The sequence below is a fragment of the Nansenia antarctica genome (genome assembly GCF_963989245.1).
Source record: "Nansenia antarctica genome assembly, chromosome: 4".
In the NCBI taxonomy this organism is placed as follows: domain Eukaryota; kingdom Metazoa; phylum Chordata; class Actinopteri; order Argentiniformes; family Microstomatidae; genus Nansenia; species Nansenia antarctica.
Window position 1 is genome coordinate 14338157 of NC_137689.1, and position 14974 is coordinate 14353130.

Below are 14974 nucleotides of genomic sequence, written 5' to 3' on the forward strand. Positions count from 1 at the left end.
TACATTCAACACTATCTATCATTCACTTCTATGTAAGCATCTCCCATTTTTTAGTCATCTTATTTCTATCTGTTAATGTCACTGGGTTTCTCTTCATCATCTCATGACACCAGAATGGTTTAATGACACTCATAAAGCTCACAGGGAAAAGTGCATGGAGTTCAAGTGCCCAATCCCACCCCTAAGACTAACATCAGCACTTCCAGTAAAGCACTGGTCCCATTATCATAGACCCAGCAGGGCCCTAGTCACCAGGGTAACAAGCCACTCAGAGCCAGGGTGAGGAGGGGGGCGGGTTATGGGACCGTTCTCACACCTAGTGCTGCTTATGAAAGAAAGTCAGACAGAGAGGGAGACTTGAATGGGGAAGAGGATGAAAGCAATAGAGAGAAGATGGGGAGGAGGGAGATGGTTACAGTAGTGGGTGAGAGTCACAGGGAAACTCTTTGGTTCTGTTTCATGTCCATGTGTTGTCAAGCTGAGGCAGACACCCTCTCTCCATCCCCAGACAGACTGTGCATCAGGGAGCTCTGGAACCCCTCCTCAGAAGACTCTGGAACCATGAACTCCAGCAGCAGGTCACAGATGCAGTATACCAGGTGCCTATGCAAAAATTATAGAATTCTAATTTAAATATACCAGTATAAACTGCATTTCGTTGTCTAGTACGTGTACTCTGCAATGACAATAAAGTTAAATCGAATCGAATCGAATCTAATCTAAACACACACACACACACACACACACACACACACACACACACACACACACTGTCTGTGTGGTTGAAGACGCTATTGAAAGTGATGACAGAACCGTTTGTAAAAAATGTAATTAGTCAAATGAATTACCTGTCAAAAAATATTATTTAGAAGCGATCATAATCGCGTGTCACGTGACCACTTCTCCTCAGAAAAAGGATAGGTGATTCACAGTGCTCATCTGCTGTACCACACTCTGCCCTTTGTACTTTTTTTAAGTGCAGTATTTCCCATACATAGTCGAATTTGTCCCGCCATAGTGTCATTACGAACCGAAAGTATTTTTAGCACTGTTTTTACTTTTTAATTTTAAGTGCATTTTTCATCACTGCTAGTGGAAAGTGTTGGAGCAGGTTCGCTGCAAGGCTAGGGCTTTGGTCCACCTTTCACCAGCCGCTGTAACAAATTCATCATTTGAAATTGGCGGCTCCCTCAAAGCCCTACAATGTGATTTGGAATCCTACAGTAATACTGTATACCACGGTTAAATATGGGGACGGTTTAACGGTATAAAAAATTGGATACCGCCCAACCCTAACACACACACACACACACACACACACACACACACACACACATACACACGTCTTCCGTGTGAGGATGACTCACTTGTTGATGTGGGGGTCCTGTAAAGACTCCAGCAAAGTCTCCCAGCTCAGTCTGTACTTCTCAGAGCCAAGCATGTCAGGGATGAGATCTACACCCACACACACAAGTGCACACACACACACACACACACACACACACACAGAGAAAAGCATTGGCTGATACACAATAATTGAAAAAGGTCATTAAGGAACATACGATATGATACACTTGTTGACATTAGGATAGGAAGGTGGCCTGATGCACTGACCTGGGAGCAGTTGCATGAGGCATTGCAGACACTGTTGCCTGGTCTCCTCCCTTTGTGCAGGGCTGCGCTCAGGCCGGGGCTCGGCAGGCAGCATGCCCCCTGGCCACACTGCCTCCTGCATCACCTGCAGGTAGATCACCCAGCATGGAGCAGTAGTGAGGTGTGCCACACCCACATCCAGCCATCTGAGGGTGGCCAAGAGGAACAAAGTTAAGTCAATGGAAACACTGTGACAGGAACAGAGCTGTGACTCAAAACACACAAACACACAGGTGTGGTTCAAAAACACATTGTGAGGACGCAGGCATGAAATAATCCATGCAAATATACAGTGGGAAAAATATTTAAAAAACGGTTTATGTTGGCATTTCCGGGGACTTGGCAGCATAAAAGGTCGACTTGGTACATGCTAACATGTCTAACCCTAACCCTAACCCTGACCCTAGCACCTAATCCTAACCCTAGTTTTCCCACATGTACTGTATTCCCACATGTACCGTAACACATACACTATAACGGTGAGTATAAAGGTGATGATACATAAAACACCAACAAGTTGACCTCAACCCACACACACAGAACGGTACACTTTACAAGGATTAAGCCTCCATAAACCATGGCAGGGAAAAGTGAACCTCAGAAGCCCCAGAAGAAGAATGTGTATGAGGCTCACATCCAAGAACGTGGACAGACATGTTAGTAGAGGGCCAGACTAGAACAAAGCACTAAGATCACATTAGACTCATAAATCCAATTTAGTGCCACAAAAATACATTTGCAAATAAAGCATAGTGCACTCATTTTATTTATAAGTCTTATTTTTTTCTTCAATAAAGGATTACGCAAGACTTAACATTCACAATCCATCATATTTGATAGAGGCAAGACAAGACCAATGAGCATTAAAATAACGTATTGCAGATGCTGTTACGCAACGCTCCAAAATTCCACTAAAAATCATTTGAATGATAAAAAAAAAAGCCTCCGTCTCCTTCAATCATGTTTTCCCCACACTAGCTGCCTATTGTTCTTGTTTCTGAGTGTCTGATCTAATTACGTGTTTCAGCTGTTTTGACTTCCTGGTCTTTGGGTCGTAACACGAGCTACAGGCTGCAGCTGCTCCTAGAGGTCTACTGGAGGGGAGAGGACCTTGCTCTGCTCTTTGCTTTTGTTTCCATGGTTTGTTCGTCAATGTTATGCAGCCTATATGGCTCATCCAAGCAGTTACGGTATACTCTGCCGTGCGGACGTTTGATCCACACACCCACGTCAGTTCTGAAAGAGACACAGTCCAACGCTTAGAGAACAATGCCCCAGTTAACGTACTGTAGTGGTGCAGACCCTGAAGAAGCCCTAATCTCACCTCTAAATCTTCAATAGGAAGGCCAAACCGTGAATCAGTGTAAAATTCAGTTGTACATCACATGCATAAACTGTTATGCTGACAGTGAAAGGGGTGCTTCATTGGCTGCTGTAATTGTACTTTTCAATAACTGCAGGATCACAGCCATTGACGATGGTTATTTATTTTTGTGACCCAGAGTTTGGGTGTGGTGCGCTTGGGGGCCTGCTGCTTGGTCTGGGGGATGTAGCGTAGCACCAAGCAGAGAAACAGAACACCCTCCAACAGACAGACAGACAGACATACATACAACAAACATCTCCATCCCGTTACAGAGCTGCACCTGCAGTCCTGTGGCTGTGCTCTTACTGTCATTTTCTCTCAGACACTCAGGGGAGAGAGGACTACTAACTTATGCTAGTCATCCCCATGGCATTTTAACTGTCCACCCTGACCCAAGGTATGAACATCTGTAGCACAAGCTGCAGCACAAAGACCAATTCTGAAGCAGTAAAGTATGAGAATTTTCAAGTATTCAAGTTCAACCGCTTTAAGCACCGAGGGCCATCCAAGGCCTCTTTACATAGTTTATGCATCAATATGAATTTGATCAAGTGTGTCCCCATATGCCCTTATCTCCAGTATTGATCTAATAGGTGAGCTAAATCCTCAGTGATATACTGGACTTCTGAGCAGGAGATTGGTAGTGTTTTGCATGACTGATCATGCCAGCACTGACCATAAAACAGGAGGCCTCTAGACGTAAACAATAAATGTTTTATGCATTTCGACCCATATTAAGATACATATTGCCAATCATATTAAACAAATAATAATCTGGAAAACACACAGTCCAATTTCTTTCTAAGACACAAGTCACATGAGTACATTTTAAGAGGTTCTTACAAATAGTGGTCAGATAATAAATGTCCCCCATCACAGATGAACTATGCGACTCAAAACCTGCCAGTGTACAGTACATCAGCCAATTGAATGCAAGACAAGAACTCAACGTGATGTACATCTTTGCTCAGTCTTTTCACACCAGCTGCTCAAGCAACGATGTTCAAGTAGTTCTCTCCCAAGATCACGGGCGGTCAATCGCATGGTTATGTTAGGAATGTGCTGTCTTACCTAGGGCTGGGAAGGAAACATTTACAGAAAAATACTTTATTACAACTTTCCAAACATGTGTTTGTCCACTCTGTACAGGTGAAGTCGTTGACTGTGACTACAGAGGTCAGCACGGTTGTTGCAGCTGTGTGATAAAACACTGTTGGGTGGGTGAGTGCTGGCTGACAACCAGTAGATTGGTTAATGTCTCTGTGCCGTCTCCTCTCTCCTCTGCCTGCCTGCCTGCCTGCCTCCCTCCTGCTGGGTGTGTGAATAGACACAGCTCACCGTTCCGGATCACAGGACTTTCCCAACAACACTGTGGTCTGGCCTCAAGGTAATGTCTGGCCCCTGCACGGGCTGCCCGCACACAGTGGGGAGTGGGTGGATAGAGACACAACACATTTATGGAAAAGTCAGAGCAACCTGAGTGGCCCATTGTGTGCAGTGCCCTTTGGTACCACAGGGTCACCCCAGCTATGACGAGGGGATACATTCAACACCTGATCAAATAGGGCTCTACGTTACCATTACAAAAACCCACTTTACAGGTTGACTCAAACAACCCGCTCACATTACACCTGCTAATCAGCTGCCAATGCTAACGGATCAAATGGCTTGGCCACTGTTGTCATATCCAACACATATGTATTGTACCTTTTTATTTTATTTACATGTAGACAATATACCGGTAATGTGTATTTACCATGTGTTGGTGACTAGAACATGAGGTCAGAAGCCATTTTGAGCCATTTTGACTCAGAAGTACGGTAATCTGAATTGTTCTATAAGAGTAATACTTTTAAAATAAAAAATATAAACATTTCAATCAAAATGTAGAGCCATTCTATTCCAATATGGAAATGTCAAAGCCATTCAGCTGTGTGTTGTGGTCGAGATTACTGGTGTATGCTGCCTCCTGGTGGTAGATAACGATGTTGCGGGGGAGACTTAAGTCTAGCCAACTTAAGCCAGCTTTCAGTGCTAGGCCAGACTGCAGAGGGTATAGCTGCTGCAATGATGACAGCTCCTTTGACCCAGGCTGCCCATCCAAATACTCTACATCTAATAAAACACACTCCTACAGGACATACAACTCCAAACAAATCTTCTCAAGTTTTACACATGATTTACGTGCGGCCATATAAAGGAGATTTTCCAGGGGTCTGGATTCTCCAAACAGCTTTATGGCCTATCCAGCAAGATTACTACCACTGGCAACACCAGGACATCTCAGGTTGTGCTCTGCCCCCTGCTGACAACAATAGGGATTTGAGATCTTACAACTTGGTTCATTAGATGTGTTCTTTAGCATTGCATTAATTACCAAAAATTATGTTTTAAGTGAGAAGTTATGGCTTGCCACAAAAGACAGGAATTTGGAAAATGAGCACCACCACCCATAACTTCACCTATGCACTAGCAAGCACACAGCTTTGATACCTCAAACAATGTACTCACGACTGGGCAGGTTGCTTAGGATTCAAAGCTTCAGCCTAATTCACACTCTTCAGAGACTAGAGAAACCTCTTCATTTTATGGTACTTGGTGAACGAAAACGGCTGAACTAATTTGTTCAGGGTTTGTGTAGACATTGGCACGGTGAGCAGACATATGAAATGGCCTCAAAATCGGTGGTCAAACGGCTGAGAAATTAGCCATGTCGATTTGCCATTTTCAATACCTACGACCTCAATCATCATGCCGAAGCCTATACACTGTGTCTTCTGCAGGTAACAGTTTAATGAGATGACTGCATAAGGTGTAGAGGAGTACAATAGCCCTTTCTAGCATGCACGAGAGCGCTTCTCGTCTCAGTGCACAAGATTCTCTCTGTAGTGGGAGCAGAGTTCCCTCAGCCAGACAATAACACACCTGTTCAGCACATGTCACTGTACAGGCTGTAATGAACAAACACAGACGCACTGCGCTTAGATGCAGCTTAGTCTAGCTACAAACATTCTGTACTCTGCAGTCCTGTACTCTGATAATACAGACATGGGTCACAGGAACCGCAGCCTTGTTAAAACCGTTCAGGAATCCCTCACTTCTTGAGAAACAAGCTATCATTAACACAGGAGAGCAACCCACAACTAGTCGACAGGACAACATTGCTGCTCAGGCCATTGCTGCACAGCTACCATGTTAGGTCAGAGAACCTCACCGTGCTGCCCTCCATCTGAACCAGCCTGCCAAGCGGCTCATTGGGAGATAGAGGTCAGGGCAGAAATACCCACCCTGTCCCAGTTTATGATGAGAGTGTTTACCACAGACACGGCTAATATTACTCCCCTAGAATCGGGTTTCCACTTAGGCACTTTTTTAGGAGCATACTTTAACGATATTCACTGAGGACCACTGTGTTTACTGGGACTCTGACATCATGTGTTTGATGTTTACTATCATGGGCTGTGGTGTGTGTGTGTGTGTGTGTGTGTGTGTGTGTGTGTGTGTGTGTGTGTGTGTGTGTGTTGGTCATATTAGGGCAGACTGAAAAACTGACACTCAAAAACATGGCACTCTGTTATTCACTCTTTGTCTCCATCTTATTAAAGAAGAACATTAGTAATCAAGACCAACAAGGTCCCACCTTATCAATTAACAACCGTTCTGAGGTTACAGTACTGTATATCCTCCTCAAACCTCAAAGCATCTTATTCATATAACCAATTTGAGAAACAGGTTGTTACAGGATGCTTTTTTTCATGAGACCAAGTAGGGTGAGGACGAAGAGTGCGTGCCCTGGCCTTGTTCGGTCAAAAGCTTGTTCCATTTAGCCACAGTACAGTGTGTACTGTACTGAGAGATGAAACTCCTCACAGTCTGTGGAGACATAACATGTATCTGTACCATTGTGTAACAAGTCTGTTTAAAACCATTCCATTGCCACTATGCCAAAGCACGGATCAAACTGTGAGAGTTCTGGATGGCTCAGACCAAGCACCTGCTGAGGCTTCCTTTGTAGAGGGAGACTCTCCTGACTGGTGCATCATGGGGAACAGAAGCCAAAGTCTACAGACCAGGCTGAATTCTCTACTCTGTTCCCAGGCCGGGAGAATCTCTGTTTTGGGAGCAATAACTCAGAGAGAGAGAGAGAGAGTGAGAGAGAGAGAGAGAGAGAGAGAGAGAGAGAGAGAGAGAGAGAGTGAGAGAGAGAGAGAGAGAGAGAGAGAGAGAGAGTGTGTGAGTGTGTGTGTGTGTGTGTGTGTGTGTGTGTGTGTGTTTGTGTGTGTGTGTGTGCCTTTCACAACAACATGGGATTGAATACCGTTGATTAATACACTCAGTCAAAATAAAACATCCCTGAAATCTGTCTGCTATGAAATGTCTTTCAATCTTAGGTACATGAGGGATCCTTCTGCCTGTCTAAATCTTTTAACATGTAATTCCGTCGTTTCAGTGTGTCTGGCCAACTAAAGTCATGGCTCTTAAAATCACCGGGAGGGGGCTAGGGCTGGTGGTGCATAGTTCTCTTTCCATGCCATATCATTGAACATTCCCCAGATGTTGATATCCCTAATGCTGGATGCTGAGATGCTTCCCCCAAAGAATGTGCAGGAAAGACAGAGCTCCTTCTCTTTTCTCCTGTGCACTTGGCTAGTAATTATATTTCAGTAACACCATAGTATACATGTGTATAGTGTTGCCTTCTTGTGTGATTAATAAATCAAATCTATTACAAACATGGATACTTGCAGAGTGTCAATAGACAGGTTGAAAGGCAAATAAGGAGCTAGTACAGTACTTATTTAGGAGAAGTGCCTGGCCATCACCATATCTGGGTACACAAGAGACTTTTAGTCTTTTTTGGTTTATTTGATTACCGTAGTCAATGATTCAAAACTTAATGCAATGACATTGGGCTGATATAGATTGTGGTCGTGACCATCAGTTCTATTGGCAGAATCTAGATATCAGACACAGGTGCAGATCTTGTCACAAACTCTTGGTGATGGAGTGCTTCCTTCAAAACCGCATTACGTATATCACCAAATGTGGTCCTTCATTCAAAGTGTGCTGGACACACTTCATGGCCCAGTCCAACCCCAACTAAGAGGTAGAGCACAAATCCAGAACAGTATGTGCCCAGACACCATTTTATAGGCAGAACCCTGGAGGCTTTTTAAAGCCTTGGTCATCAACTGTACTCACTATCAATTACTCCCATAACTCTATGTTATGTTCCCATTCCCCAGACAGATTAGGCAGAAAATAGGTTTTCTATAATTATTCTATTTAGAAAACAAATGTCTATGTCATGAAGAGAAAATAGCATTTAGCGCCATTTTCTGGCCTATGAATCTACTGTCAACACAGTCGTCCCAAACACCTCCCAGACATGTGCGTGTCCCCCTGCTGCTCTAGGCTGCTCCTGGCTGTGGACGCAGACAGAGATAGAAAGCCCCATGACATCTGTCTCGGCTCCCCCCCATGGCACCACCTTTTAAACCATCCATGGCACCTCTCCTGGTCTGTGCTTCATAACAAGCAGGGCCCCAAATACTGTTCACAATTATGGTCATTAAAACACTACTGGCAAAATGGGGATTACATTTAAAAAAAAGAAATAATAATACTTTTACGGCGCAAGCATTTCTGTCATTAAAAATAAACATTTCACTATTACCCGAGGTGAGCATATAAAATATGTATGTTTCTCAAACAAATTGCCTCTTTTTATGGCTTCTCATGCTAACAAAGTATTATTATTGTATCCAGGTAATTAAGAAGCTTTAACAGAGGCAGAAGTTTTCCATGCACAGCCAAGACCAGAGCCGCTGTTAGTGTGAGTGCGGCAGAATAAAGCTTCAAGCGCAAGTGTGGCTGAGGGAAAAATTGCTCACTGTGCGTGCAAACAAATATTAGCCGTGGCGCTACAAGGGTAGAATTGGACTACCTCCATGTGCAGGGAGACACTTCCACTGATGAAAAACCTCATATTCCACCTCCGATCAGAGCTTCCCTCTCCAAGCCATTCAGACCTGCACTGTCCCTGATGGAAAAGACAGACACTTATCCTGCATTATTTAACTGCAGCAAACCTCTTACTTAGTACTCCAGGGAACTGTTCCTGGAAATATGAAGAAAAGACTCAGTGTCTGGATGTTCAGTGGCATGCAAGAATAATTGAAGCTGTCAAAATCGTAAAGTTGTAGGAAATCTCACCCAACAACACAAATGTGATAGCCAATTAACTAACCTTAATTGTTGTATGGGTCATGACAGTGTCTTCTAGAACACTCAAACACACTCAAACACTCAAAATAAATGTCTTTAAAAAAGACACAGGCTTTTTATGAGTCATATGACATCTGAAATTCGAAAAATCTGTCAAGGGCAGCTTATACAGCGTGTACAGTTATATAACAAGTGTGGGGGGGAAAGGTGCACTGAATTACTGATGCCCCATATGTAAAAGATGTAGAAGACATGTATAAGGCATAACACTATTCCGTAGATGCTGTTCTAGTCAGTGTGGCGGGTACACTACCTCTCTATAAAGGTGCCAAACAGCAGTCTGATGGTCTTCTGGATGTTCTCAGTGCACAACCAACTCCACTGGTCCTTCATCAGCAGACACAATATGTTCAGAGCTACGTCTGCAACGGCGGTGTCTAAAGCACAGGCGCGCGCACACACACACACACACACACACACACACACACACACACACACACACACACACACACACAGACACACAGTAAGTGTACATTATCACATACTGGACTATGACTTGGGATCCTCAAAACACACAGAGCAAACACATAGGCTAACAGTTTTGAAATATAACTGCAAGCGGCAATGGGGCGTGTTCCTACAGATATGCCCCCATAACCATAAATGGGGTGAGATTGACAGACACGAGGTAGACCTACAGACAGGTTATAGATTAACAGATAGGGGGTAGACCTACAGACAGCGGGGTAGACCACTCACCTAATATGGGCCAAGTTGAACTCATACTAAGCTATGATGAAGTACCCTAGGACCACGGGCCTGTAAGGTACCATTCATCTAATTATAGCCTGATATACATAGGCTACTATGCTATGATGATAATATACACTAAGCGTAAATACGAAAATGCATTGTGGATTAACCTTCCCAGGTTAATGACCATGTTGTATAGTTTATGTCAAGCATTTCATTACTTATAATGTGCTTACACTATTCTGCAAGCCTAGCATAGTATGCCAGCCCCATCTGACTGAATCAGGTAAAGCGGTCATGAGAAGATGAGTTTTTATATTATTCTATATTCTATATTAGCATTAGCCTTAGCTTTTAGCCAAAATGGTCAAATTTCAAAGGCCTGTTTTTTGAGATATCTGGAAATACTTCAACATCCAACTGAGTGGAAATGCCAGCATTCTGAAGTTAATTATTTACTTTTGGTTATTATAGCGCCACCTATGGTCTAATCATGGTCATTCTTTCTGTCATAGTTACTGATGCTCTCTAGTTGTGGCATGCCAATTTATAGCATTTTTGGTCAAGGACTTTTTGAGCTATTTGACCAAAGGGGGGAAAAGAATAATAAGAAGTATACCACCAATAACAATACTGTTCCTACTACGTAGTAGTAGTAGTAAGAACACTAACAAGAATAAAAGGCCTTCAGGCCTACACAGTTCTCCCTTAGACCAGTGATGTTATACTGCCCTCCAGTGGCTGTGCAGCATTACATCCATGCTTAAAACACAACTCTGAGTTGATTACACTCGTTTACAAAATCCCAACTGGATCGAAAATCCCAACTGTCTGGTGCTGCAAACGTATAGACTAAGATACAACCTAACCTGGCACTTTCTCCCTGGAAGCCTCGGTTATACACTGCATATACACAATGTCTTGAAGAGACAGAGGGTTATGATATCTCTGTAACATTTACACTGAGACAGTCCTCACACAAGACTTACTGTAGAGTAGAGATCAGCCGCGATTCACAACACTGCATCAAGTGTCCTGTAGGAATGGGCTGATGCCTTAGTAGAATAATCGTACCTGTCCCACGTGGTTTTCTCTCCCGACTCCCACTCTGTTCACAGGACCCCTTGCCCTGCTCAGAGTCCCTCACAGAGGGTCCCATCTGAAGGTCCTCCTGCTCCTTAATAAAGCTCTCCAGTCCAGACAAGGACAGGCCATGAAACACCTTCGGAAACGGCAATGGCAAAACATAGCCGTAAATCATTACAAAATATTTATGAATATGCTCAACTTAAACAGACCTGTGACAACATTTAAATTACATTCTTACGTTTTTGATGGCCTTGCACCAGAATATATACTTGCTTCAGCCATGTGAAGCGACACAAATGATCCCATGGGGGAGAAGGTGGGGTAACTTACAGTGCTACCTTTACTGAAGCAGTATGTCACTTTGGGCTGCATGTCCGGTATGTTGAGTGAGGGGGCAATTTTACTGGAGAACCTCAGCCGTGACCTGACACATCAAATGAAAACAAACAACCATCATAGGCAAAACGAGACATTTTATTGTCACATTACAGTATGACAACCTGTCTGCCAAGCCAGGAGGGTTATGTGAACTTCTTCGAGGAAAGTAGTTACTTTATCACCCTCTAATGAATTACTAGAGTGGTTTTCAGATGTTTGGATTTGGATTTCCCTTGAGTAATATATAAAACATGTAAGACACGTGGCCACTGACCAGCCTGTACTCATTTGTGACTGACAGTGCCAGAACTCACCTTTTCCTGCCATCTGGATGAGCCCTCGCATCAGAGTCTCCCTCCAGGTCCTCAGTGGGGCTCGGAGGCTCTGAGCGTGGGAAGGCTGTCTTCAGCGTGTCTAAAGCATTCATCATCTTCAGTCATGGTCAATATCCAGGTCAGGGGACACAAAGATCAAAGAAAAAACATTGTTAGCTTTACTAAAAGCATTTGCATACAAATATCTCCAAAATGCTCATCAGTAACCACAACTTCCAGTATACACTATTTGAATGTTGTAGTTCACCTTATCAATCCTTGACATAACAAATGGCTTTTTCTCAAAGGCCATTCTGGCATCTGTATGAAGTGCCAGAAACTCCTGCATCTCCCCACTTTGGGCTGTTTCAGGGATTGTGGACAATTGCTGGAGAAAAACAAAATAGCAAATATCAGAATACAATGCAACAGTAAAATTACAGGAACATACGAATCAGGACACTATTATTTTAAAGAAAAAAAAACATACTTTAATAAATGTATCCAGCTGGCCTCTCCGAGCCTCCACCTTCAACCAGTCAATATCTGCATTTCCAAACGGAAGATCGGGAAAAAGTTTCTTGGGTCCCTTGACATCTGAAATGCAGAAATTGTCGATCCTTTAGTGAGGATAGAGACTATTACATAGTGTGCACTGCAGAAAAATGTTCTGTTGGTGCTGAGGATGGGCCTCTTACTCTTTATCATCTTCTTAAGATCTGGCCTCTCTTCCAGGCGAGTTTGCAGATTGAGGAACTCGCTGTATCGACGGTTCACAGTGTGATAAGCAACATGTTGCAAATTGGCCAGGTTTTCTGAGTCAACAATTGTCTCATACTGTAGAAATGGAGCAGAAATTATTATAGCTTTACTTCTTAAATTTAGACCATATGAGTTTAATATTACACTGTAAGTGATTAGGTATAATGTTCTACTGATTAAAGGACCACTGCAGGCCTATATGATATTACTGTGATTCTTGCCATTGAAGATGACTTTATAACTGTAAGCATTCAGGCACTGAACATTGTGTTGGGCATGTTGAATGTATCTTGACGTGTTACCATCACAGTGTAAAGAGTGTAGGGGTGTGAGCCATGTTGAATGTATCTGGACGTGTTACCTTCACAGTGTAAAGAGTGTAGGGGTGTGAGCCTGTGCCACGGTGCTCCTTCGCTGTGACACTGCCAGTTACACGCAGATTCTGAATGATGGCTGGTCCATCTGGGTTGCTGAGGGGTTCAAAGGTGAAAGGGGTTAGACACAGCCCCCCTGGGGCACACGCCTGGGGGAGCTCCTGGGATATGCCGGCTGGCCAGTGGGGCTCCTCTGACACCAGCACCCTCGGCCCAAGAGACTTGAGGGGACCAAAGCATCCATACTCCCCATCCTCAAAGCCAACCACACCACAGACGGCAGCCGGAGTAGCACAGTCACAGAAACTATCTGCCTGGTCTTCCTCAGAGTCTGTCTGGATTAGGGACTCAACTGAGAGCTTTTTTGTTTCTGATGAGGGAGACTCCTGGTCTGAGTCTGTACCCTGATATAAACAGTTGGCTCTGAAAGGTCCAAGGAGATCCAGAGAGGAACTGTCAACTTTACCAACACATGACAGGCTTGCCCAACTGTCCAGTTGTGCATCCTCCTTCAAATCTGGCATCTGTTGGTATGGCTCAGTCAAAACAATGCTATCTGGCGCAGCTGTCTGGTCAGTTGAACTATTGCTGGAGTGGTCTTCAACCGAGGAGTTGGAACGGCATGTGGTCCAGGACTCATACAGCGTCTGACTTCTGTACAGAGGACGGAGCTCATCCTGAAGGGCCTCTGGCTGTTCTCTGGATTTTGTAAATACATCAATAATTGTCAGGTTGAGCCAGTCAGGGTCGGACACTCGGCTTACAAGGGGGAGTAGCACGTTGCATGTGACGAGTTCCCCGACCACATAGCGTCCTGTTCTGGTCTCCAGGTGAGGGTATGGGACAAGCGCGTGTAGAAGAATATCCACCAGAGCCCTGGCGTAACTGAGCTCAGTGGCTTCACTACTCAGAGCTGAGTGGGGAGCATCTTCTTCACTGTACAACGTCCAAAGGCTGGCACTGTCTCTCTGTTGCAACCCTGCCTCTGTTTTCGCCTCCTTGGCCATCAGGTAGCTCTGCAGGTGGCAGCCGCAGAGCTCCAGAGCCCTCTGCACCAGCACTCTCCTGTCTACCCGCTGCGCCCGCTTCTTCAGCTCCATGACTGACTCCAGCATGGCGTCCCGCACCTCACGCTCAAACTCCCCTCCCTCCTCGGACAGCAAGGTGCGGTACCAGGAGGACACAAAGTCACGGACCGCCTTGTAGACAGCACTGTGGATTTCATGGTCCAACCTCCATTCACTCTCAGCGGAGTGGAGGGCCGGCTGCACTCTACCAAGAGGAACAAAGTGCTCTAGGTGGAGGAGGCTGTTAGCATCGAGCACAGCACGGGACCCGAGCCAACCTCCAAGAACCACCAGGAGACTCGTGAAGAGGCAGAGCAGCCACACATTCACCAACAGATGGAAGAGGACCAACCATGTCAACAGCGCTACACAACCTAAAAGTCTTCGCTGCCCAAGGAGCTCTGATAGGGCCCAAGGGTTAGGACCTGGACTCTCTGTGGGAGGCATGTTCCTCAGTGCTGAGACCTGAATGAGTAACGGATAGCAAGAAATCACTCAAAATGTACCCATTTACATTATGGATGAACATTAACAATAACATACAGGTTATTTAGTTCTTATTAATGGTATAGCCACCAATTCATTCTGTGAATGTTCCTATGAAGCTACATGGAAAATATATCTCATGGTTGACTACCAGTTAGCCGACAGTCGATAGTGATGCGGAATACACATGAGTAACTTCATCTCCTCCTCAACCCCCACCGACTTGTATTAGTGACTGAAGTTACAGCGAGCACAATGACTCAGTGTAGTATATAGTGGCTTATATTGACTATTAAGGTAATAAGAGGGAGCAGGGTATATACAGGAATCTTGAGGTTAATTTCAATACCTCTAAGACCTTTTAAAGACCTTGTCAATATTTTTCCAGACTTCACCGCCACTTGGAGCTGTAACCGTTTACATCAGTGACACCTTTAACTTAACAGTTTTAGTTTGCAACAGACTAGACCACTATCATACAACACAATTTCCGGTTCATCTTTG

The 14974-nt window shown here is 44.3% G+C and overlaps 1 protein-coding gene across 1 annotated transcript; it reads right to left on the reverse strand.

Annotated features, from left to right (window-relative positions):
• Window positions 1–473: 473 nt before the first annotated feature.
• snx19a (sorting nexin 19a) lies at window positions 474–14431 on the reverse strand (the record flags this gene model as incomplete). The annotated part of the gene is made up of 11 exons (XM_080529068.1): window positions 474–603; window positions 1368–1455; window positions 1615–1799; window positions 9561–9684; window positions 11075–11222; window positions 11420–11513; window positions 11782–11897; window positions 12050–12169; window positions 12272–12378; window positions 12480–12618; window positions 12905–14431. The coding sequence occupies 11 exons, from the start codon at window positions 14429–14431 to the stop codon at window positions 474–476; spliced, it is 2778 nt and encodes a 925-aa protein (XP_080385194.1).
• Window positions 14432–14974: the final 543 nt, after the last annotated feature.